Source organism: Lichenostomus cassidix, chromosome 5 (genome assembly GCF_008360975.1).
Source record: "Lichenostomus cassidix isolate B80296 chromosome 5, HeHo_3.0, whole genome shotgun sequence".
In the NCBI taxonomy this organism is placed as follows: Eukaryota; Metazoa; Chordata; class Aves; order Passeriformes; family Meliphagidae; genus Lichenostomus; species Lichenostomus cassidix.
Window position 1 is genome coordinate 23,066,062 of NC_139486.1, and position 22,841 is coordinate 23,088,902.

The window sequence follows — 22,841 nt, forward strand, 5'->3', positions numbered from 1 at the left end:
TGCTCAGCCACTGTCACAGTAAGAGAGTGTTCAGGCAGGACCTCTGGTATTTCTGTTTGTGCCCCTTGCCTCTGGTCCTGTCACTGGGCACCACTGACTTGGTGCTGGGATAGTGTTTATCCTGGTCACTATGATGGAAGGGAGTCAAGAATCTGGGCTGAATCTGCACATCCTGGTATCGGGGAGTCTCTGCCCTCTTCTCACTGTGATGGGATGGTCTGGGAGGGCAGCTCAAACCCACTTTGCAGGCCAACAGCTGGGTGATGGCTTCTCTGGAGGGGGATCTTCCCCAGTGGTGGCAAGAGCTGGGGCCTCACTCTGTGCGGTGCCCTTCCTCTTGGCAGATGTGGATGAGTGTGAGGACCCTGCTGTTCAGTGCCTGGGGGGAGAGTGCAGAAACACACCAGGCTCCTATGAGTGCCGCTGCCAGACTGGCTTTGAGCTCATCAATGGCACCGTGTGCGAAGGTATGAACCCCATCCGTGCAGCCTCTGGGTCCAATACATACTGGAGCCTCCTTTCTCAGCAGGGAGGATGCCAGTGCCAAGGCAAGTGATGCCACTATGCATGGCACATTCATAAAGCTGTAGTCAAATTCAGGCTCACCATGGACAGGGAAGATCTCTGTTTCCATGATGAGAAAACCAGGGGCCAGGAGCCCTTTGAGAGCAGCCTATAAAAGACTGGGGACAGGAATCCATTGGTGAAGGATGTGCCCCAGGGCTGAGTGCATGGTCCTGATTCTGCTCCCTCTGCAGATGTGAACGAGTGCCTGAACACTGAGATCTGTAGCCCCAATGGTGAATGTCTCAACAGTCATGGATCCTACTTCTGCATTTGTGCTCCTGGCTTCTCAAATGTGGCTGGCGGAGTCAGCTGCCAAGGTGAGTTGGAGGGTGGAGGGACATATCTTAGGTCCTGCTGTCTGCTCCCTGCTCTGCTGTGAGATCCAGGTTGATGTTTTTGTCTTGATTTCACAGATGTGGATGAATGTGCAGACAAGTCCCGGTGCTCCCAGGGCCAGTGTCTGAACACTGAAGGCTCCTACAGGTGCCTGTGTGAAAATGGATTCAAACACTCCCAGGAGACTGATGATTGCGTGGGTGAGAGCTCATTGTTGGGGAAATCAGCCTCCTGGAATTTGAGGGGACGAATGCAGCCAGTGCAGGGGGAGGGCAGTTCTGCTCCCAGCACCCAAAGTTGCCAGTGACTTGCAAGGAGGACTAGCACTGGTTCAAGGCCTCTGGCCAACTGAAGCAGACAGTTGCTTCAGTGCTGCAGTGAACAAGCAGGGTACCCATCTGACCATCCTCATCCCCTTGCCCTCCTCCCTGCAGACGTGGATGAGTGTAAAGAATATGGGGATGCCATCTGTGGCACGTGGCGGTGCCAGAACAGCCTGGGCTCCTATCGTTGTATCATGGGCTGCCAGCCTGGCTTCCACTGGACCCCCTTGGGTGACTGCATTGGTGAGTACAGCCCCGGGTCTCCCTGTCCCTTGCCCTGGCAGGAACAGGGTGCTTGTGGGACATCTCTGCCAGAGGTATGGGGGAGAAGGAGGAGGAGGAGGAGGAGGAAATGTGTGGTTGGTGGAGAGGCAGATAATGCTGAGAGTTTGTTTTCTTGGCTGCGCTGCCTGCTTGCGTCTAGACTTCTCTCTTCCTGGCATCTGGAACAGACACCGCATTGTGCTGCTTTCCGCTCAGGGAGGGTCCTGGGCAGGTTACAGCCATTCCAGGCTTGGGGCTGGACTGCAGCTCCCTGTAAACTGTGCTGCTTGGGGCCAATGCCAGTCACCTGCCTGGCAGGCCTGGGTGAGGAGAAAGGTTGCTGGTACCTCTGTGTACTATGCTTGGGAGTCTGGGTTTGAAGCCCAGGCTCCAGCAAAGAGGAAAGAGCAAAGGGGTTTTGCAGTTTTTGAGGCTCCTGCCAGCTCAGGGAAAGTTGCAGCAGGGAGGAGCTGCTGCTAGCCACTGGCTCTAGACTGCACTAATATTCAGCCTTAGCATGTGGAGCTGCTCCTGGCCTCAAGAACTGTGGGCTGTGGACACACAGCTGCTCTGACTGCTTCAATAAAATTTCTGTACAGCAGTTGGAGTGGAACAGGATGCAGACAGCAGGGCTGTAAACCTGCCCTCTGTAAGCAGAGAACCCATCTGTGATTGTCCTACCCCACAGCACTATAGCACTTGGAGAAGGACCAGGTCAAGAAGAATGGGGCAGGAGGGTATCATCCTACATCTGTCTGCCCTTGCCCCAGACACTTCATTTGCATGCTTGTATCTCCTGCCAGTGTGAGCCTGTAGGCTCTGTGTCTCTTCACACCTCTGCAGGAAACTGCTGCCATCAGTCACCCCTGCCAGTCACATCCCATATGCTTTCCATCAATTTCCCATTCCCACCTTGTCCCTATTGCTCTATTCACATGGCCTCTTTGCAGCTCTCAGTGTTGCAGGAAGCTTCTCTTAACATGCACACTCATAGCAAGGTGAGTGACTGGAGCAGCTAGACCCAGGACCTCACATCAAGGAAATGCCTGTCCCAGCACTACATCTTGGGGTCAGAGCAGAAGGGCCTGAGTAGGGGCGTCAATTGGGAGCAGTGGGGTCGAGGGCAATTCCTGTTCTTGGCTTTGCTGCAGACATTGATGAATGTGCCAACGAGACACTGTGTGGGAGCCACGGCTTCTGTGAGAACTCAGATGGCTCCTTCCGCTGCCTCTGCGACCGTGGCTATGAGAGCTCACCCTCTGGGCACTACTGTATTGGTGAGTCTGCCAGGATCACTCTGCCAGTCAGTAAGGGAGAGCCATTGGCAGATGCCAGGCTGACATCCCTGATGTGTGATGGTTTCCAGACCACAGACTGAGACTGCAATCACACACTGAGAATCACACACATGGACAGGGCAGCTCATGGAGTCAAAACTACCCCCTTATCACAGCAGATCTTTGGGATTGTAAAGGACCAGGGCTCTGAAAAAGTGTTTCCCAGTGAACATGATGCCCTTCTCTGCCACATCTGTCCAGGTGGAAAGGAGGTCCATGGGGGATGGAGGCATTGAAGGTGCTGGAGAGGTACTTCAGTGCGTGCCCATAGAGAACAAGCAGGGTCTATTACGAAGAACATTTTCACCATGAAGACAGGCAGGCAGTGGAACAGTTGCCTATGATGGATGTGCAGTTGCCATCCTTGGAGGTTTTAAAGACCCAACAAGAAAAAGCTCTGAGCAGCCTGGTGGGATCCCTTAACTGACCCTGCTTTGAGCAGTGGGTTGGACTGGAGACCTCCAAACCTAGATGATCCTGTGATCCAGCAACCCACTGGACTTCAGCAAGCTGGAGTTCAGGCGCTGAATTCACTGAGAGCATGACATGAGGCTCCTGCTAGATTTGTGTTGTGCCACAGTGTGAACACAGCTCTCAGCTTGTACCTAGCAGCTTTCATCTCCCTACTGCAGGGTAGCCTCATGCTGCAGACCATGCACAGGCTGCCCATGCAGAGGCAGGGCTCCCACGGCCCACTGCTGCCCCTTGCTTTACAGATGTGAATGAATGTGAACTGATGGTCGCTGTGTGCGGAACTGCACTTTGCGAGAACGTGGAGGGATCCTTCCTGTGCCTCTGCCCCAGTGACCACGAGGAGTACAACACAGAGGCAGGGCAGTGCCAGCCCCGAGCTGCCATGGGTGAGTAGGCAGCTAGGATAGAGCATGGGTGGCAGCTAGAGCAGGAGCATGGTAGCTTTGGCTGGGGTGAGATAAAGCTGAGGGGCTGACAGGGCTGTACATGCCCCCAGCAGATATGGGCAAGTTTTTGTCTGGGGAGAGCTCAGAAGCCTGAAACTGAGGACCTAGGAAGGCCACACTGCTGGTGATGGGTGTGTTCTGGGACCTCCTAGGTATGGGATGCTGCGTTGGGGCACCAAGGACCCCATCCCGTCCCTGCTCTGCTGTCTTCTAGAGGGCTCCGACACACACGCAGCCCACCTCTCTGACAGCGCAGAGCGCAAGCAGTGTTACTACCACATCAGTGATGTTCGCCTGTGTGACAGCGTCCTGGCCAAGAACATCACCAAGGAGGAGTGCTGCTGTACTGTGGGGGCAGCATGGGGTGACAACTGTGAGACTTACCCCTGCCCCATCCCAGGCACAGGTAGGACTGTGGCCTCACCACACCATGCAGGGCCAGTGCTCTGCCTGCCAGCTCCACCTTGATTGCACTAACGAGTTGCTTCTTTTCTTTCCTTCTCCATATCTTGGTCAGTGGAGTACCAAGAGATCTGCCCTCTTGGGAAGGGCTACATTCCCCAGGAAGATCTGCTCTCAGGCAAAGTCTCTTTCACAGGTACTAGCACCATTTTCTTTCATTTCTTCGAGGGGGAAGAGGGAGGGTACTATGTAAAACTCTGCATGAAAATGCATCAACAGAACTGTCTCCCCAGGCGTGTCATGGGGAATGCTAACATCCTGCTGCTGCTTTCCTTCATCCAGAGAAATCCCAGATTGCCAGTGTCATTCAGCTGGAAGAGCCCGTCTCTCCAGTCCTGCCTCATTACTGGCAGTGATTCGTTCTTGGTGCAAATCTCTCATTATGAACCAGTGATGGAGACCATTAAGACATTTCTTCCAGTTACTGATCAAATCTCCCATTGGTCAGTCTGTGGCACTTCACCTCCAGGGGGGTTGTGTTCTTGAGACACACATGAATTTCCTGTTTGTTCCATATCATCCCTCGTCCTGCTCTGTCTGTGGGTGCTTCCCCCTCTGCTCTCAAGCATGGGCCCTGTGGGAGAGGTGGGGGGCTCACTCTGGGACCTGTCAGTGATCCATGTAAAGTGCTGTGATGGCTTTCTGCAGATATAACACCCAGCCCAACTTGCTTCCATGGCTCTGCTCCCTGAGACACTTGCCCTCCCTCCATCCCTCTTTCAGACATGGACGAGTGTGAGATATTTGGCTCTGAGTTCTGCCGCAATGGACAATGTTTGAATACGGTGCCAGGCTACAAGTGCTTCTGTCGTACAGGATACTTCTATGACTCCAGCAGGCTTGAGTGTGTTGGTAAGATGGCCTCAAGGAGCAGTGGGCACCCCACTGCACATGGAGAGACAGCCATGCTGCTGCACCCAGACTTGTCCCTGCTGGGCCAAGTCTAGGTTACAGGCTTCCTGGGACCCTACTGGGGAGCAAGAGGGGAGGTGGCAGGAGCCCCACAGGTCCCTGTTTGGGCAGGGAAAGGGTCACATTGCTCATGTCTGCCAGCCTGAAACATTGCCCTGTCCTTGTGTGTGGGCAGATCAGGATGAGTGTCAGAATGAAGTGTACTGCATCAACGGCGAGTGTCTGAACACAGAAGGCTCCTACCACTGCTTCTGCAGCCTCCCTCTTGTGCTGGATGCCACCGGCAACCGGTGTGTGAATTTCTCCAGCAGGGCAGGTGAGCCTGATCCCCCCACCGCAGCACACCTTTACCCCACACATCCTGCCTCATGGCTGGGTCCTCCAAGAGGGAGCAGTGGGTGGAGACTTGGTATCTGGCTGAGGTGTGCGAGTACCAGCACAGGGTCCAGCCAGGGCAGGGAGGGGACAGGAGGGCACATGGTCATCCCTCTTGGGTCAAGATGCACAGGCACTCTTCTGGATGATTTTCATGGCATTCTTTGCTTGTGTCACTCACAGATGCCTCAGAGGAGTATGAAATCCACCTGGATGTCTGCTGGCAGACTGTTGCCGACTACATCTGCCAAGACCTGCTGCATGGCCAGCAGACCACGTACACCGAGTGCTGCTGCCGGCTCGGTGAAGCCTGGGGCCAGAACTGCGCACTTTGTCCCCACAGGTCCTCAGGTAAGTGGGATGGCATGGGCAAGCATCTCCCAGCAGAGGTGGGAATGGGCTGGGCCTCCACTTGTCATGTCATGCAGATCTGCTGCATAAGGTCTCTGCATTGCTGGAACCAGCTCAAGGAGGAGTTAACCCCCCCCCACAACTTCTCCAGTGCTGAGCTGCACCAGCGGGTAGAATGTACCTGAAACTGGTATGCAGTGAGTCCAAAGTATTTGAGGGCAGAGTTGCCTTGTGCATCCCACTGCTTCTGCCCAGGTTAGGAGGTGGTGGCAGCCAGGCATGGGAGCACCTTGGGAACTGGGGTTCCTGCTGCTCAAGGACCTGCTGGCCCCAGACACGAGCTAGTCTTCTTGATGATCAACAAACTACAGAGCTGCAGCTTTGGAGGGCACTGAATGGAGGCCTGGCTGAGCTGACCCAGTGTGGATGCACACCTGCTGGCCATATAGTGGACCTTGAGCCAGGCTGTACTGACCCTTCTTTTTCCTCACCACTTGCAGCTGATTTTGCTTTCCTGTGTAATGGGGCCAGCGAAGACAGTGAGAGAGGGGCTGAGCTCCGAGAAAGACCTAGGTATGAGTATGGACCAGGCCTGGAAGACCCCCACTATGGCCTTCCCAGCCCCTATTACAACTATTTGGAGTCTGAGTACGGAAACCCCGACGCTGGGTTCCCTCGGAGGGAACCCAGCAGTGAGTTTCATGGCAGCCCTCTCCACCATGGCCCTGTGCGGTCTCCATCCCGCTACCTGCCCAGCCAAACTGGTGAGTATTGGAGACACAGAGAAGTGCCTTCCCACCCAGACTGTGTCTGTGGTGACTGCCTGGAAGTTCCCACTCTGGCCAGGCAGCTCCAGGTTGGAGCAAGCTCTGTTCCTGGCTGTTCCAACTCAGTCTTGGCACCACCAGCACTGTCTTGCTGCATGCCCGATGTCCCCTTCGTGGCTGGGCTGAGGCTCGCCCTGCTCTGACCCCACCTTGCCGCCCTCCAGGCCTCTACGAGGGCTTCGAGGGGCTGCAGGCAGAGGAGTGCGGGATCCTCAACGGCTGCGAGAACGGGCGCTGCGTGCGCGTCCCGGAGGGATACACCTGCGACTGCTTCGACGGCTTCCAGCTGGACATGACCCGCATGGCCTGCGTGGGTGAGTGAGGCCCCGCATCCTCTGGCCGCGGCTGCTCCCTGCCGGTGCCAGCCGGGACGGCAGCACGAGCAGTCCCGCTCTCCTTCCCGTTCCTTCCCGTGCGGCTGGGAGGACCCTTCTGGAGGTTCAGCCACTTTCTGCTGGCGGCTAGGCAAGAGCAGCTCTGGGCATCACCGAGAGCAGCTGATGTCTCCCGTCTTCTCATACCACTCTTGTACATGACAAGCCATTGTTACTGTGATTGATGTCCTCTACATTCACCACTGCCCTGGTGAAATTACTCTCTTTCCACCCTGCCCTATGAGACATGATCTCCAAGTCTTCTCTCTCCATTTTCTCTACATCCCTACGCCATGTCTCCATCCTTTTCACATTATATCTCTCCAAGACAGCTTAGAGCTGAGGCACTCAACAGAGCAGACAAAAACCTTCTTTTTCCTTAGGCGTGGCACTTGCTCCAACTCAGGACATCCTTATTGTACAATACGATGGTGCAGCTTCTTCATACAGAACCCATGGTCTCTACCACCCCAAATGCAGCTGTGCAAAAATGGCTCTCTTCTGCATTTGTGCACTGTTTCCCTTTCCTTGGCCATAGTGCTTTGCATTTGCCTTCAGTGAATTTTGTCTGGTTGAATTTGGACCATATCTCTATCAGAATAAGTTTGAACCCTGCAAAGTACTTGCAGTCTGGTGTCGCACACGTACATTTTATAAGCATGGTGATTCCTCCTTCATCCACCCTAGTGACAATTTAAGTCCACCTTAATGCCTCCATTTGCATGGAGTAGGGGTAAGGACAGACCACTGCAGGCTGTGCTTTGAAGGGCTTTTATTGTAACAGCCAGGTATTGCTAATTGTCTTTGGAGTGCAGCTCTGCAGTCCATTGTGCAATTGCCACAGTTTAATCTGGAGGGTATTTTCTCAATCTGTTTGAGTGTGTCATGTGAGAGTGTGTTGAAATCCTCACCATGGCCAAGGCACATCATATCCACCACTTCTCCCTTATCTGACAGGCCAGTTATCAGGTCAGGGAAGAGAACCAGATTGGCTTAACGTAATCAGGCCTTTACTGATCTGCACCAGCTACTTAATGATCCTGTTATCCTTTAGAGGGTTAGGACCTAATCACTCACAAACCTGAACTGCTTAGGGGTATGGGGGTGAGCAGACTGTAATTCGTGATTTCCTCTTCTCTGTTTTTTAAGATGTTTACAAGATTTATGCTTTGTTGCTTCTCTGAGGCCTCCTTTATGTTCCTGTCTCATAGAGAACTGTCAGCCTTTCAGGGACTGCAGGCAGCAATAAGCATGTGAACTTGTGTTGCCGCAAACCTTTAGCAATGTGGACGTAACTGCTTTATATCTGATTCTTGAACCTCTCTATCACAGTGTGGCCTTCCCCTCCCTGTGCTCCTGCACTCTTGTTTAAACACTTCAAACGTGGTCTGTGCCCTGTCTGATCACCATGAGTGTTCCTATGATGGCTGGAAAAAAGCCTGTATTAGCTGCTCCAGCCAGCTCGACTGGCTTTTGTTTCCTCTGTTGATAAGAAGTAGACTGACATTTCCCATTGTTTCCTGCTAACATATTTATGGAACCTTTGCTTGTTGCTTTTTCTATCCTGAACTAACTAGCCCTCATTTTACACTGGAGACTGTTTTTTTCCCCTTTCAGTTCTCCTACTTAGTTATCCCCATGTTTTTACCTTGCTGACCTCAGGCCTTTAGAATACTCCTGCAGCTGCTGCAGCACTTCCCCTCTCACTTCCCAGTGGGGACAGCTTGCTGTGTGCCCTCACCCCTGCCCAAGTGGGCAAACTCCAGCACTTGGTGCAGACTGCTGCACTACTCTGTTGCTTCTGGCTTTTGGGTGTCTTTGGGCTAAAGTGTCCTTGTTCTACTTCTCAGTTTGGTGGCCAGACCAGCCTGCCTGCTCTTTCACCTTTTACTTTCCCTTGCTTCTGAGGCTGCAAAGCACATCACCTTTGATATGCCTAACTTCTACTCCTTGGGCTTCTGAGCAAGCCATCCTGTTGATGGCAATGTCTGGTCCTGAAGTTTAGTGCACATCCACAGTGTCTGTTTAACAATTGGTTTGGCTGTGTGTGAAGACTACCGTGCTCCTCAAGCTCTTCATGTTTCCCCTTCCTTCTTCCTCCTGTCATTGCTGTGCTTTCTCTTAGCTCCCTGAAAGTTTTGCTTCCAGCATCCCTCCCTGGGGTTGCACTTCTCTTTCTTTGCCAGATGGTCCCATCCACCTATGCTAGACATAACCTGAGGTCGCTGGGGTGGCAGAGCATTTTGGTCCTCCTGGAGTCTGTTGGCTACTTCTGGGGCTTTCTCTCTCCCTTGGGTGGCCAGCTGAACCCATCAGCTCTTCCCCACTTCCTGCTGATCTGTGGGGCTTGAGTCTGGAGTTTGTGGTCAGAAGGGTTGGACCTGCCTTGGTAGATGAGAATTTGGGCTCTGGAGGTCCTGTGGGTGCAAACAATGTTTTTGGGGTGTACAAGGGTGCTCTGTCCAGCTCATGGTGCCACCACAAGTTGCTCTATCTCAGGCAGGGTGTCCAGGTGAGTGCATTTAGCAGAACAGACCTGTCACAGTAGGCCAGGTGCTCTAGGGCTCACGTGCACACTCCAGCCTGATGAGCTGGCCGACTGAGCTGGCCAACTGAGCCCTTTGGCACAGTTCGCAGGTTAAGAAAATAAGCCACTGTTTGTGCAGCACGAAGTCCCTCTGTGTTCTGGTCCTGGAGATAATAATTGGTCTCTCAGGGCTGCCATCATTTTCCTGGTTGACCTTGCTGGATCAGAAAAGGGTATTTCCAGGGCTGGAGAAGGCCTTTTTCCCAAATCTTATCACAAGGCTATCACAACTTGTTAAACTGCTAACCAGAGGGTGTCACCAGCTGCAGATAATGGAGGGGCTCTTACCTGGTATGCATGGGCCACAGTTCAGTACTGTGCTAGAGGATACTGGGGGTGCCACCCTCTGATACTAAGGATGCTCTGCAGATATCCTGAGGGCATGGGAGGCTGGTGGGGTCACTGTGGACATCCTGGAGGTACCGGTTGGGGAACAGGGCAGGCAGAAACCGTGTGGGAGGATCAGGGTGTATGGCAGGGTACATGTCTGTGGGCTGGGACTACTCACTGTAGCACCAGCTCAGCCCCATCCTTCTCTTTGCAGATATCAACGAGTGTGAAGAGGTGGGCAGCCCTGAGCCTCTCTGCCGAGGTGGCACCTGTGAGAACACAGAGGGCTCCTACCGCTGCCAATGCTTGCCAGGCTACGTGGCCCTGGCCCGGTCACACCACTGCGTGCCCCAGACAGCCCAGAACCCAGCAGCTGCGTAGCTCTAGGAGAGCAGGGGTGAGCGTGCTCCCCTGCACGTGGCTCTGGGACCTGGGAGCACAGAGGAAGGCCCCATGGGGCTGAGGGTGCTTTGAGGCTCTTTGTTCCTTCCCCTCCGAAGTGCACAACTTCCCTGCCACCTCTCTCTACAGGTCAGGGCTGAGCCCCCAGCCTCTGCACCCCTCTTGGCCCTGCCAGCCCCTGCTCTTCCTGCAGCGGAGCCCACCCCAGCCCTCAGCACCTGTCACCTGGCCCTGTGCCACAGAGGCTCACAGGACACCTTCCCCTGCCACATAGCCCCAGCCTCTCCCCCCTCACCCTGCCAAGAAAGGGGGTTTATCTCCCTGCCACTGCTGCACTGACCTAGTGACAAGCCTTACCCACACTGCAGGTGCTGGCCCCACTCCTTGTGAAGCGTCCAGCCCCTAGGCCAGCGCTTTAAGAGGGGGGTTCCACCCCAGCTTTCTAGAGCTGCTGCCTAACCATGGGGCAGGGGAGAGAGGCCTGAGGAGCTACAGGGCCAGCTCTCCCTGTGGCCTTTAGCCCCACACTTTATGCCCCATACTGGCTGGGCAGGGGGAGGGGGAGGAGGTCCAGCTTCCTTTCTGTAAAGTTGTTGGTGATTCTTTTTTTTTTTAACCGAGTCTGCTGGAAACTTCTCTCATGTTGTTAAATAAAACATTTATTTTGGGCTCCTGTGGCCCAAGACACTGGGGCTTGTCAGAGCCGTGCTTGTCCTGCCTCTGCCAAGGGCAGGGCCATCCCACTTGTAAGCCAATTCTTAGTCCTCTTAGTTGGCACATAGCCTCCTCTTGCTCCCCAGCCAGAGACCTTTGCCAGGCCAAATCCACAGCCCAGTGCCAGTGGCAGGAGCCAACTCCAGTCCCAGCAGACAGCATGGAAGTTGTAGCTGTTCACACCCTGCCTTCTTCTCACACAAGGGGGCTGCAGTTCCTATTTGAGAATGTGTAGTTACTACAGTTGGTAAGAGCTCTCTGGCAGCTCTAGGAGTTGTTTTTCCAGCCCCAGAGCCCTCAGTACAAAGACCTTTACCTATGCTGTAGCAAGCAAGGCTATGTTCTACCACCACCTCTTCAGGGAGCCTTTGCAAAATTTCAAGCCTGCATAAGACTAGCAAGGCAGGAACACAGCCAAACACTGCCAGCTGGATGCCAGCAACACAGATGCTTGGCTGCTTCCAGGTCACCCACACTTATTCCAGCATACCACTTCTATTCATGCCTTCAGGTAAGAAGTAAGACCAGCCAAATCCCCAACTAGAAGACACCTAGCCACTCTGCTTTTCCTCCTGCTCCTCTTCACTCACAGAATACAACACCAGCAGATTTTTTTATAGCCTTTATTAAAAGGAAAGTTATAAAAAGAGATTCAGGAGCTTGCAGCAGCTCCAAGTTAGTAGTAGTGCAAACCATTGGTTAGAGAAAGAATCATCCCTGCAGAGACACTGAACACCATTTGGCTTTGCATCCAAAAAAAGGAAGTTTTCCCAGCTGGAGTCCTGCTGGCTTGAGCGGGGGCCCAGGACAGAGCAGGCTGTCAGCTCAGGGAAAGACTCCTCTCCTTCCCTCTGCTTCAGCTGCATGGACAGCATATGTAAGTCCCAGGGGCATCCCAATCACAACAGAGCAGGAGAAACACGGGAGGGTAGATGCAGCCGGCATTCTAGAAGAGGCACTGAAGGGTTACCAGGTAGCAGCTCAGACAATAGCCAGGTTCATCGCTGAGAAATTCCTTTGTGAGGACAGGCAGCTCCATGTCTAGCAGATAAAGTGCCTCCACAGAGCAGCTGGAGGATGATGCTCAGTCATTCCTGCAGCAGATACTCCTGCCTCTTGAGCTGTTAGGAGAACACCTCAGGGGTGTCACCTAAACACAGGAAGAGTGCTCTGCCCATGACTGATCTTGCAAGGAACACAGTGTTGGCTGCTCAGAGGCTGCAGAGCTCTGAACGAAGCAGTAAGAAATGCTTATTATATAAAAGAATTTGGCCTGTGTCGTTTCTGGTTTTCCCCTCCCCAAGCCCTACTAATAGCAGGGCTCCTCAGCTGGTAATCTGCACTGGTATCTTCCAGCAGAACAACATCTGGTCCTGGTCATCTACCAGTTCCCACTTCACAATCAGCTTAATCTGAAAGAGAGGAGCAGAGGAAGATGAGAACATGCAGGAAATTTTAAGGCAAGGGCATGGGGAGAAAAGTTATCACTTGTGTGGAACAGGGAGATCCTAGGAGCTCTGCACAGAAAAGACAAAGCTGCGGCATTGCCCTTGGGTGCAGTAGGTGCACCACGCTCATGCAGTGATTCCTGGAGTACAGTCTGTGCATGACACAGGAGAGCTCCACACACTGCACTCAGATTCCTACTCCCTGAGAAAGTTGTATGGAAACACCCTACAGCATCCCCAGTTGAACTGCTCTCCAGAGTCAAGCATCCCCCGCCTGGGAGCATTCAGCTGCACACAGCAGGCTCTGTTGGGAGGCACAGCACAGGAAGACATTAAGAGCAGCTGAAGCCATTTCTCAGTAGCTGAAGCCAGGCTGCTTCCTTTGCTAGGTCTGTCCCAAAGTGGGAACTTGAAACTAGAGTCATACAGCAGAAGGACCACCACCACACTGTCTAAGGACTCTACTCGCTCTCACCAGAACAGAACAAGGTGTCTTCCCTTAAAGGCAGGTGGTAGGACTACCCCAGTAGAGGCAGTAGCTGAGGAGCTGACCCACTGCCTGCATACTTACACTTGGGTACTCGCTCTTCACAGGGAGTTTGTTCAGGTAGCTGTAGGAATGGCCCTTCTGAATGGGGCACTGGATCCCAGACTTGCATCCATCGGGCTCAGGAATAGGGAAGGGTATGTCCACGTGCAGCATCTCCCCGTACACCCTTGCTTGACTGCCCTGGCTCTCGATCTCTGCGAAACACAGTGAACACATGTATACCTCACACTCGGCCCTTTACATACCCCAGAGGCTGCAAGAGCACAACTAAGGGACACTCTTCCTCCCACCCAGACCCTTCTCCAGCCGCCTTTTTCCCCTCCCAGCAGTGGGACACAGAGGGGATCACCTGCCCTTGCCCACTCCCGCCGGGGATGTGCTCCTTACTGCTGGCAAAGGTGACGTTGATACTGTAGGATGTCCCCTTGTGGAGCAGGCATGGCTGAGTGGGGCAGGGGCTCACGTTCACCTCCTGGATGCTGCCGTCTACGGAACCTGCAAGGAAGAGTCGGGATTACCGGGCCGTCTCCGCCCGCTGCTGCACTCGCCCCGCGGCCGCGGGCCGGAGCCACTCACCGCAGTCAACGAAGCGGAGGGGCTCGGCCAGGGCGGTGGCGGCGGCGCCCAGCGCCAGGAGCAGGGCGAGCGGGGACGGCACCATGGCGGCAGCGGCAGCGGGCACGGCGGCAGCGGCGGCGGCTCCGCGGTGTCACATGAGCGCGGCGGCCCCGCCCGCCGGTCAGCTGGGGCGAGCCCCGCCCGCGGGGCCGGGCCGGAGCACCGTGCGCTCCCGGGGCTGGCCAGCGGAGGGACCGCCCGCCCCCGTGGCCAAGGGCAAGGCTGCAGCCGGGAAAAGGGCAGTGGGAGCGCCGCTTGACAAGGGACGACAGGACAGCCCGGGAGCGGTGGTGGTGTGCTGGAACTACAGCCCTTGGGCAGCAAGCCAGCCAGACACTGTCTCCAAAAGCTCTGGCACTGGACATCTCCACTCTTGGGCTGTCCTGGGACAGTCAGTGTCAAGAGCAGCAGCAGGACAGGCTCAGATACAGGCAGTGCCATGGGCCGGGAAGCTCTTTTGCTTTCTCTACTGAAAGGGGAACAAACATAAAGCCTAGGAAGCTGCTGTAGTAGCCTAGTCCTTGGCCTTGTTCATTGCATATCCCTTACCTCGTGTTCTGCATGTTGAAAGCTGTTTGCATGAGTGCCAAGAGTTACATCTGCTGAGTACCTGGCGTGGCTGCCACCTTTCACAGAACACACACACACACGTCAGCCCTGTTTCTCAAACTTGTGAATTGCCAGAGACTCCCTGCTTTGTGCTGTGGATGCCAAGGCAAACCAGACAACGCTTCAGAAAGCATCTGACCCAAGCTAAAGTTTAAGCTTCTAACCAATTTCACATGGTAGCAAATTTTAGCCTTCCTGGGGTCATGTCAGAAACACAGTAGAGAGGCACGTGAGTGCTGATATGGTAGGAAAGCAGCAGAGCTGACGCAGCGTCCCCACTTCAGACCTCTATCCCAGTGAGGCATCTGCCTGCTCAGCTGCAGCTGCACAGCCAAGTGACTCAGAGATGGCCTCCCACACTTTGCTCAGGCCCTCTGCAAAGGGTGTCACTTCAGAAAGGGATGTGGGGCTTTTTTATGTTGGGGTTTTTTTAAGATTTTGAGTAAGCATTCAATTTGCAGAGGCATGCATACCAGGGTGCTTACAGCAGCCCTATGAAATAAAAAAAACCCACCCCCAAGAAAACCCCTGCTGAGACTAAGCCATGTATTTAAGTCCACCTAGCACACTTTATAACTGACCCAGATAAAGGCTTTTCCTTGCACATGAAAAAACATGCCCTTCAAAAGGCTTCCCTTATCCCCATCCTTCAAGCCTTACAGATGGTAAACAAAGCTGCCTATCTGACTGCCAGGAACAGACCTGCAGTCAGGTCAGAGCAACACCATAAAGTGCCATCACACATTCACAGGATAAGCAGTGCTTGGAATTTGCTTGGGAGCAAATTCCACAGTCCATTTAACCAGGATGCCTTCCTGTGAAACCACTCACCATACATCTTTGCTTCACAGATGCTTTTACACAGTGGCAGTGACTACATACATACAAGTCAACACATATTTCAAAGGCTTCGCACTAAAAATGATTGAATATAGAATAAAAATTAACACGTCTGTTTCCCCTCCCTGCACCCCAAACTGGAGTAATACAAAGCCCAATAAATGTAAGTCTGTAAATTTATAGCCAAGGCCTTTACAGAAGGAAGAAGCAGAAACCTTCTGCCCAAGGTTTTTAGCTGATATCATACATTACCATGGTGTCAGTTTTGCAATAACAGCATTAAAGCTTAAATTCCTCAGGGCAGAGCAAGGATCTTGGGCCAAACAGACCTTGCTTTTAGGCACATGCCCCTCTGACATCTGATAACAGGCATGAGCCTCCACGTCCCCTTGGAACCAAACATTGCATAAGAAAGATTCAAATCAGCTTTGAGCTGGTCTCATTATTTTGCAGATGGAGGTCCTTTCAGATTACCAACATCACAGGGAGCTTATGCTGTGGTGCAGAAACACCAGGGGAAAAGGCTAAGTAAGCTAGTAGACAAATTCTTTGCAGCTAGACTGATACTCGAGTTCTTAATTTCTGTAGTTCAACCAACTCTATTACACGAGGAAAACATCTGAAGTTCCACTTCATCAACTACCTACACCTGATTAATCCAAATCCCTCTAACAGCACTGCACTTGCAGCTCGGTAAACAGATGTGCCTGCAGGCACTACAGCATCAGTGAATACAGCAGGCAGGTTCTCAAGAAAATCCACATACAGAGACTAATCAATTTAACTGTTCTTTCAGCCAGAACATGCTCCTTTTGCTACACTTCGTCGGAATTCACATTTAAATTCATCACATCTGCTCTTGCATTCAACACCACACCAGAGGTTTTATTATCACCAGTTTCTGAAGCACTAAAACAAGCTTAGTTTCCCTTCAAAATAGATACAAGATGATTTTAGCATCATATTGCAGAGAAGAGAGCAAAACATCTAGAGAATTCAACTCTCAGACAAATCTCTTTAATACAGTGTGCTTAAAGAGAACTAAAGGAACTCTCCAAACACAGGCACCACAGACCAGAATAAGAATGCGAAGTCAAAACACAAACTTAAAAGCAGATTATGTCCAGCTATCAGGAACAAGATGACCAACGAATTCAAAGCCCAGGAAGGAAGAAAAACTACACTGCAAAACTATACTATAAAAAAAAGTAATCAACCATCCCTGTACATCGTTGACTGAAGGACAAAAATGGCCAGTGGTAAGAGATGCAAGGGAGTAGCTGTTCTCCTTAGTTACACCCACCTCCCCTTGTCACACCAAAAACTTGCCCTGAGCACCTGAGTCTCTCCTCAGCACAGTGGATTATTAATTATATTATATTAACTGTGAGTGATCCTAGCTGGCCTTTTTCTCATTCTTTCAGTCTGCAGTAATCATCTCAGCAATGTCCCAAAGACCCTTGGAGCTATTTGCGACACTTCTGTCACTTAACACCAGTAAAAATGAAGGCAACTACAAATTGTCTGGTTTTTGGGGCTACATCCATTCTCTGAAAGGTGTTCAGTGAATACAGCCACAACATGGAGAAATGCAGCAAGATCAATCCCTGAAGGAGTGAGAAAGAAAGCCAATACAGTATGGAAAGAAATCAGGCATCCTCGCCTTTTCTCCCAGGAGGTTTTGATTCCCTCCTCTAAAGTCGTCAGTTTTTGGGATGCCACACTGGTAATAATCGAGAAACACTCCAATATGCCTTTTTTTTTTTTTTTTTTTTTTTTTTTATTAAACATTCAGTGTTCCAATATGCCTGATGAGGATTCATCAGCTATTGCAGGTACCACCCCATTTTATTACATTAGTACCACCCCTGCTGGGACCCTGCCTGTGGTACTTTTCCTGGCTTTATTCTACAATCATTAGAACTAACCCAAGAGTAAGCAAAATTAAACAGCCCAAACCAGTCTTTATTTACATGCTCAGGGTGCAACAAATAAGCAAAAGCACGTGGTTACAGAAGCATCACCTTGCTGGGAGCAGGATGGTGAGACCGCAAACTGTGACAAGGTCCTGAAGTCCTCTGACGGTGAATCACTCCGTCCTGCTGGGATGACAGGTTTTCTTCCACCAGTCTTCCACACAGTCACTGTATGACTCTCCACAGGCCTGGCTAGGGCTGAGGAACAGGATTCCTCCCCCAGAAGCACATGAGGAAGAAAGAGATAAAGACTCTTAACCGCGTATGCACGCCTGATCGACCAGCCTGGCCACTGTCACATGGCAGACGATCAGGAGGAGTTTAAACCACCGTGGGAGGGAAACGTGTCCCGGCTGGCCGCACGGGACTGCCTGGGGTGCCTGGGGTGGGGTGAGCCGTGCCGGGGCTCTGTTCCCAGCCTTGCTGCGGTGGGAGCCGAGAGGCGGTGCGGGTGTGAGGCTGAGCGCAGTGGGCAGCGCCGGGCAGAGCGCTCGAGCGACCACTGGCCTCCGCCGGGATTTCTCAGGTGAGCCCCACCCCGCTAAAGGAGAGCAAACCAAAAAGGCTGGGATCATGGAAAAACCCTAAAAGCCCTCAGCCCTGGCCCCGTGTTTGCTCTTCTACTTGCCCACCTCCCCTGCGGCGGCACCCTGATCTTCTCTGGGTTCTGCTCAGGATAAACAACCTCTCTGCTAATCCCAGGACAGGCACGCGCTGCCGGACAGCCCTCGCTGTTTACTTTATTACTCTTCACTGCTTCACGGCTGCGAACACGCCCAAGAGGGAGCGGCGGCTCCGAGCGAAGCTGCAGCGCCTGTAACGCGTTTGCCGTGGCCGCCGCGGTGGCACAGCGCCCGGCGCCCGCCCGGTGTGGGCGCGGCCACTCTCGCCCGCCGCAGCCGCACTTCCGCCATGGCGGCGGGGCGGGGCTGGGCCGGCATGGCGGCGCCGGTGGCGCTGCGGCGGTTCTGGATGTTGGCGCTGGGCAGCCGGACGAGGTATGGTTTCCTTGGGCACTCGGTTCCTTGGACCCTCCCTCGGGGGCACTGGATGTCCCCGCTGCGCGGCAGGGCGTTGTGGCTGCGGGGGCTGGGCTCGCCGCTCGCTGCGGTGGCGCGGCGGGGACCCCTCTGAGCTCCCCTCTCCCTTCTCCCCGAGGCAGCCGGTGCCCCGCTCCACCGTGCCATGGCCGAGCGCTGTCGAGGCCCCCGGCCGGCCCTGCCCGCGTAGCTGGCTCCCCGCTGCGGTGGGCGTCGTCCTTCTCCGAGCCGGGCCCGACGGAGAACGACCCCGGCGAAGGACAGGTGTTCCTCAGCGAGAGCTGCGTCAAGGTGGGGACTCGGGGAGGGCCTGGGGTGTCGCTGGGAGGGTTTGCACACTGCCTGGCCTGCCGTACGTACCCCCTGGGTACTCGGGGGACGTTTGAGTGTTCACCATTTTGTTCAGCAGGCCTTTTAATCCTCTTCCCTTTATTTGTTTGCAGAGGCTGCTAGAGATCGCAGAAGGATCAGAATTTCTCAGGCTACAGGTGGAAGGAGGTGGCTGCTCTGGCTTCCAGTACAAGTTTTCCTTGGACACAGTTATCAATCCTGATGACAGGCAAGGATGCAGGGGCCTGGTGGTGGTCAGGTGTTACTGTTCTTCGCAAAAATGGCAGGAGGGGTACGCATAAGATGATGGTATCTTGCACTGAAGGGAAGAAGCCCATGAGATAAGGAGTATGCTCAGGCTGTACTTCTCTGTAAGGTCTTTGGCACAGTTAATGGTTAAATATGCTGGTTTTTTGCAGGGTGTTTGAACAAGGTGGTGCCCGTGTGGTTGTGGATGTGGACAGCCTGGCCTTTGTAAAAGGTTCCATGGTGGACTTCAGCCAAGAGCTGATCCGAAGCTCCTTCCAAGTGGTGAGCAACCCCCAGGCAGAGAAGGGTTGCTCTTGTGGGACTTCCTTCTCTGTCAAACTTTGACTGGACTTGCCATGGATGGACACCATTTGCAGACACTTCTGGCAGTCTCCAGAGGGTTTATGTTTGTTCTTTTCCCAACTGCTCCCTCTCATCTCCCTTACCCTGTGACACAGCTGTTACACTGTGTGTGTGTTTGCACTGAGCCTGTCTCCAAGACTTTTTGGCCTTCCCTTCAGAAACATGAAGTAACCATGAGCACACACACAGGAGCATCTTCAGCACCTTGTGAACCACTGGCTAGGTGGTACTGACTTGCCTGCCCTGTCCTGAATGTGGAACTACTTAACTGTCTCTGCAAGAGAATGCTGTATATATATATGTGTGTGTGTGTGCATTTATTGAAAGTTCTTACTAAAAAGACTCTATGAAATTGATTGGTATTGCTTGTGCATTTACATGCAGGTAGAATCTGGATTCTTTCAGGCTACTGTTGCTTATCCCTTGTCTTCCAAGTGAATGGGACTTGCAGTCTTTCTCACATGTACCTCCCGGGTTTGCTGGCTGTCCACTGAGCTCACAGTGGGCTTTTCCAGATACATTGCTCTTTTCTTGCTGAGCAGGATTCTCTAGGTCCCAGGAACTTATGGTGGCTTTGCTGTAAGTTCCTGGGATGATGGTTTTTACTTTTCCAGAGTAAGTGAAACCAAAAAAATTCAGGTAGGAAAAATTAATGGCTTATGTCTTTTATATAAAAAAAAAAGAAAAAGCTTGTCTATATCTAAAAAAAATAAAACACACAGCTCTCTATGCTCCAGTGCTATTTTAGGCTGTTCCGAGCCTGACTTGGAATTTTAGGTCATACAGGCACTCAGGTTTCGTAGTGTGTTTGCTGCCTGCTTTTGCCAACTGGAAGGGAAGTTAAGATGATACAGACAGGAGGTCTGGAGTACTGCTTAAGGTACCTTTTGACTTAAAGTTGTCTGGGAAGCTTTTCCATAATTTGCTTTACTGTTAAGTCTCTGTCTAACATGCCTGTTTTGATGAAAGACTGGGATAGCTCCACTCCTTTCTAAGGCTCCCATGGAATGGGAAATCTAGAAGTTTCCAGAATAACATCCTTTTGATTAGTCATTTTCTATAGTTTTTTATCTGTCACTAGATGTCTTTTAAATTAATGATTCACCTGCTTCTGGATGAAAGGGGAGATGGGGAAGCTATTTTTGTTCCCCCTCTTGTGTTTTATCTGATCATAACCAAATTGTTTAAGACTGAAGTCTTTCACGTGAGTGTGGGAGCACTGCATGACTTTGGTCTCAAGGGAACCGCCTGTGGCAAACTATGAGCTTTTTGAGACTCCATGCCACAGGCATTTTTTGTTGTTAAGCTTCCCAAATGCCTTTTTAAACTATTTAGTAGTTCCTATGTGCAGCACTATTTTGCCTTTTTATTTCTAGTGCTCAGAGTTGATAGCTAGGTTCAGTTTCATCAGTAGGTGTTACAGGAGCTCATATATGATCTGCTTTGACTTTGTCACATAGGGATGCACATGGATAGAACATGGAACAGTCTCAGTTTAGCCCTTTCCATTTCCTGCAGTCAACAACATCTCCCTGGTTATGTTGCTGTCAGAGAGAGATGTCACATTTTGTAAAAGGGAGTAAAAGGATCTGGTTAAAAGACTTGTCTAAACCCCTGCAGAGTGTTTTAACCCTACCCTTATGCTTCCAGATCTTGAAGGTGATGTCAGCCAGAGCTGCCTTTGAAAAGCATAAGACCTTAAAGCTTGTGTAGGGATATCTATAAGTTGGCCAGAGGAATTGATTTCTGAACCAGGAATATCCTTTCTTGATCGACTTCACACAGACTGACCTAGGTCAACTGTCTTTTGGGGTCTTTTATGGGAAATAAAAGTGGAGCAGTAGTGCTGGAGATGTAGCAAACCAGCAGCTGCCAAGGCTTTTTTCCCCTGGACTAAAGCCAGCCTTCAGGCCCTGTAAACATGCAGGCTTTGTCTTGCATTACTGTTCTAGCTAAATGTAAATATGCCAAGTCTGTTCAACCTAGCCAGGTTTATTTGCCTTCTCTTGCTCTACACCAATGCAGTAGATGGAGCCAGTGCTGTCCAGGTGAAGTGCTGCCCCTTTCAGAGGGTCTATCTCTCCTTCGAAGGGACTATGCAGAGGATAAGGCTTTGGTCCCACCAGTGTCAGTTGCAGCGCTGCTGTGAGGCTCACACGTGTGGTTCGCTCTGCCCGCGGTTCTGGCAGTACTGCTCTGACTGCGCTAGGTGGACCCCTTACTCCTTGGTACTCTCTGCACTGGATATACACAGGCATTCTGGTGTGAGATTGGATCTGCTCCATGCAGGACCTAAGAAAGAGCAAAAGTTTCTTAGCAGCTGTCTGTTTTGGAGGCAGGCTGGAGCTGAGTTTATCTGGTATTGCTGCAGTGTGGTCTTTAGCTCGGAGCTAAAGGAGCTCCAGCTTTAGCTAGCAGCTGGAGATATTCCAGCCCATACACCATGTTGCTCTTGGCTTCCTAGTCCTGCTTCCTGGGAGAAGTGTAACCTATTGCCCAAAGCTACTAGTTTTCCAGTTCCTATTAGGGCATGGGTGCAAAGGGCTGTTTGTCACCTCCAGAGTTGTCCTGGCTGTTTAGAAGTCTGTCAGTACCTCAGAACTTCTGTCAATGCTAGGAAGTCAGCAAAGGGGCTCTTGTTGACAGAGGAGTACAAAGGTGATCTTGGTGAATTTTGTCTTCTGAATTTTGGCACAAAAGGCTAGATCTTGGTTCCTGCTGAAGAAGCCAAATCTGTCAAGGTTTGTGCACTGAATATGTGACAAAGACAGCACCATGCTGTAGGCTGTGGGGCAAGACCTGTGGTGCCAGGAGAAGGACACAGAAGATTAGACAGGGGGTTTGGTTCTGCCTGGACCATGAGGGGCTGCCAAGGGGGTCTAGTATGAGAATAGGTGGGAGCCCTTGTATTGAACCACTAAGAAGAAGCTGGAAGGGCTGGAGGTACCGCCTTCGCTTCATGGCAAATGAGAAGCTGCAGTGGAAAATCTTTCTCTGCTCCCACATAAAGAAGGAGGATTCTCTCAGTTCACCCACCTGACAAGGAATGAATGATCAAGAAAGATATTTATGGAAACCTTAAGATGAAACTTCAAGGGAAAAGGGCACAATCATCAGTGTCACCAACAAGAAGGTAGAAGAAGATAGAATAGAAATTCTCCCTTTGGTGAGAGCTTCTGGGAGCTCTGTAGAGACTTGTTGGTAGATGACCAGCACATCCTCAGCTTGTGACTGGCTCTGTTCTTCAAATTTGGTGTCTACCATGGCCTATTAACTGAAGGTGCGACTTCAAGGCTTCAAGCCAGGCAGTGGTAGGGAAATAGCAGATCTTTGTTATGTCCCTGTTTTCATGGTTTAGGGATATGTGTAAGAGTGCTGTGCTTGTGTTGGTGGGACCTTGTGTGATATAATTTACTACGAAGAATATTTTGAGGTGAGTGGCTACAATAAGACCAATGGCCAATCTGAGGTGAACATCAGGGGAATAACTGTCCCTCTCACCCACAAATTTTCATCTGCAAAGTTTCACTAATCTCAGACCTTTCTGTTGTGAAATTACACATCTGTACAGAGCTGTTGGGTGAGTCAGGAAGACAACTAAGGTTGAGGAACCAGTACCCTCTGGGTGACACCCACTGGGGCTTCTGCTTCTCCCACATAGTAGTGTAATTTCTTGCCACCTTAAGGCCTTGTCTGAATCCAGCACCTGGGGGAGGAATCACTGAACGGTGGAGGAG

General features: G+C 52.0%; 3 protein-coding genes across 9 annotated transcripts in view; 2 read left to right on the forward strand and 1 right to left on the reverse strand.

Annotated features, from left to right (window-relative positions):
* The window catches only part of LTBP2 (latent transforming growth factor beta binding protein 2), a 73,142-nt gene extending 62,073 nt beyond the window's left edge, over nucleotides 1–11,069 (forward strand). For all 7 annotated transcript variants that reach the window (XM_085061782.1, XM_085061787.1, XM_085061786.1 and 4 more), the window contains 14 exons: nucleotides 345–467; nucleotides 759–884; nucleotides 981–1,103; nucleotides 1,338–1,469; nucleotides 2,642–2,767; nucleotides 3,544–3,687; nucleotides 3,962–4,153; nucleotides 4,265–4,345; nucleotides 4,933–5,061; nucleotides 5,297–5,437; nucleotides 5,680–5,847; nucleotides 6,348–6,611; nucleotides 6,839–6,988; nucleotides 10,180–11,069. In XM_085061782.1, coding sequence (XP_084917908.1) covers nucleotides 345–467; nucleotides 759–884; nucleotides 981–1,103; nucleotides 1,338–1,469; nucleotides 2,642–2,767; nucleotides 3,544–3,687; nucleotides 3,962–4,153; nucleotides 4,265–4,345; nucleotides 4,933–5,061; nucleotides 5,297–5,437; nucleotides 5,680–5,847; nucleotides 6,348–6,611; nucleotides 6,839–6,988; nucleotides 10,180–10,346 — 2,066 coding nt within the window. In that variant the 3' untranslated portion in view covers nucleotides 10,347–11,069. The remainder of the gene's footprint in view (nucleotides 1–344; nucleotides 468–758; nucleotides 885–980; nucleotides 1,104–1,337; nucleotides 1,470–2,641; nucleotides 2,768–3,543; nucleotides 3,688–3,961; nucleotides 4,154–4,264; nucleotides 4,346–4,932; nucleotides 5,062–5,296; nucleotides 5,438–5,679; nucleotides 5,848–6,347; nucleotides 6,612–6,838; nucleotides 6,989–10,179) is intronic.
* A 1,204-nt stretch (nucleotides 11,070–12,273) lies between these two features.
* On the reverse strand, nucleotides 12,274–13,821 carry NPC2 (NPC intracellular cholesterol transporter 2). The gene is made up of 4 exons (XM_085061791.1): nucleotides 13,656–13,821; nucleotides 13,467–13,574; nucleotides 13,101–13,273; nucleotides 12,274–12,493 (listed from the first exon to the last, which is right to left on the reverse strand). The coding sequence occupies exons 1-4, from the start codon at nucleotides 13,738–13,740 to the stop codon at nucleotides 12,407–12,409; spliced, it is 453 nt and encodes a 150-aa protein (XP_084917917.1). The 5' UTR covers nucleotides 13,741–13,821; the 3' UTR covers nucleotides 12,274–12,406.
* Nucleotides 13,822–17,968: 4,147 nt separating this feature from the next.
* Nucleotides 17,969–19,456, forward strand: ISCA2 (iron-sulfur cluster assembly 2). The gene is made up of 4 exons (XM_085061790.1): nucleotides 17,969–18,120; nucleotides 18,285–18,453; nucleotides 18,606–18,721; nucleotides 18,912–19,456. Exons 1-4 carry the CDS (start codon nucleotides 18,035–18,037, stop codon nucleotides 19,084–19,086), a joined length of 546 nt encoding a protein of 181 aa, XP_084917916.1. The 5' UTR covers nucleotides 17,969–18,034; the 3' UTR covers nucleotides 19,087–19,456.
* Nucleotides 19,457–22,841: the final 3,385 nt, after the last annotated feature.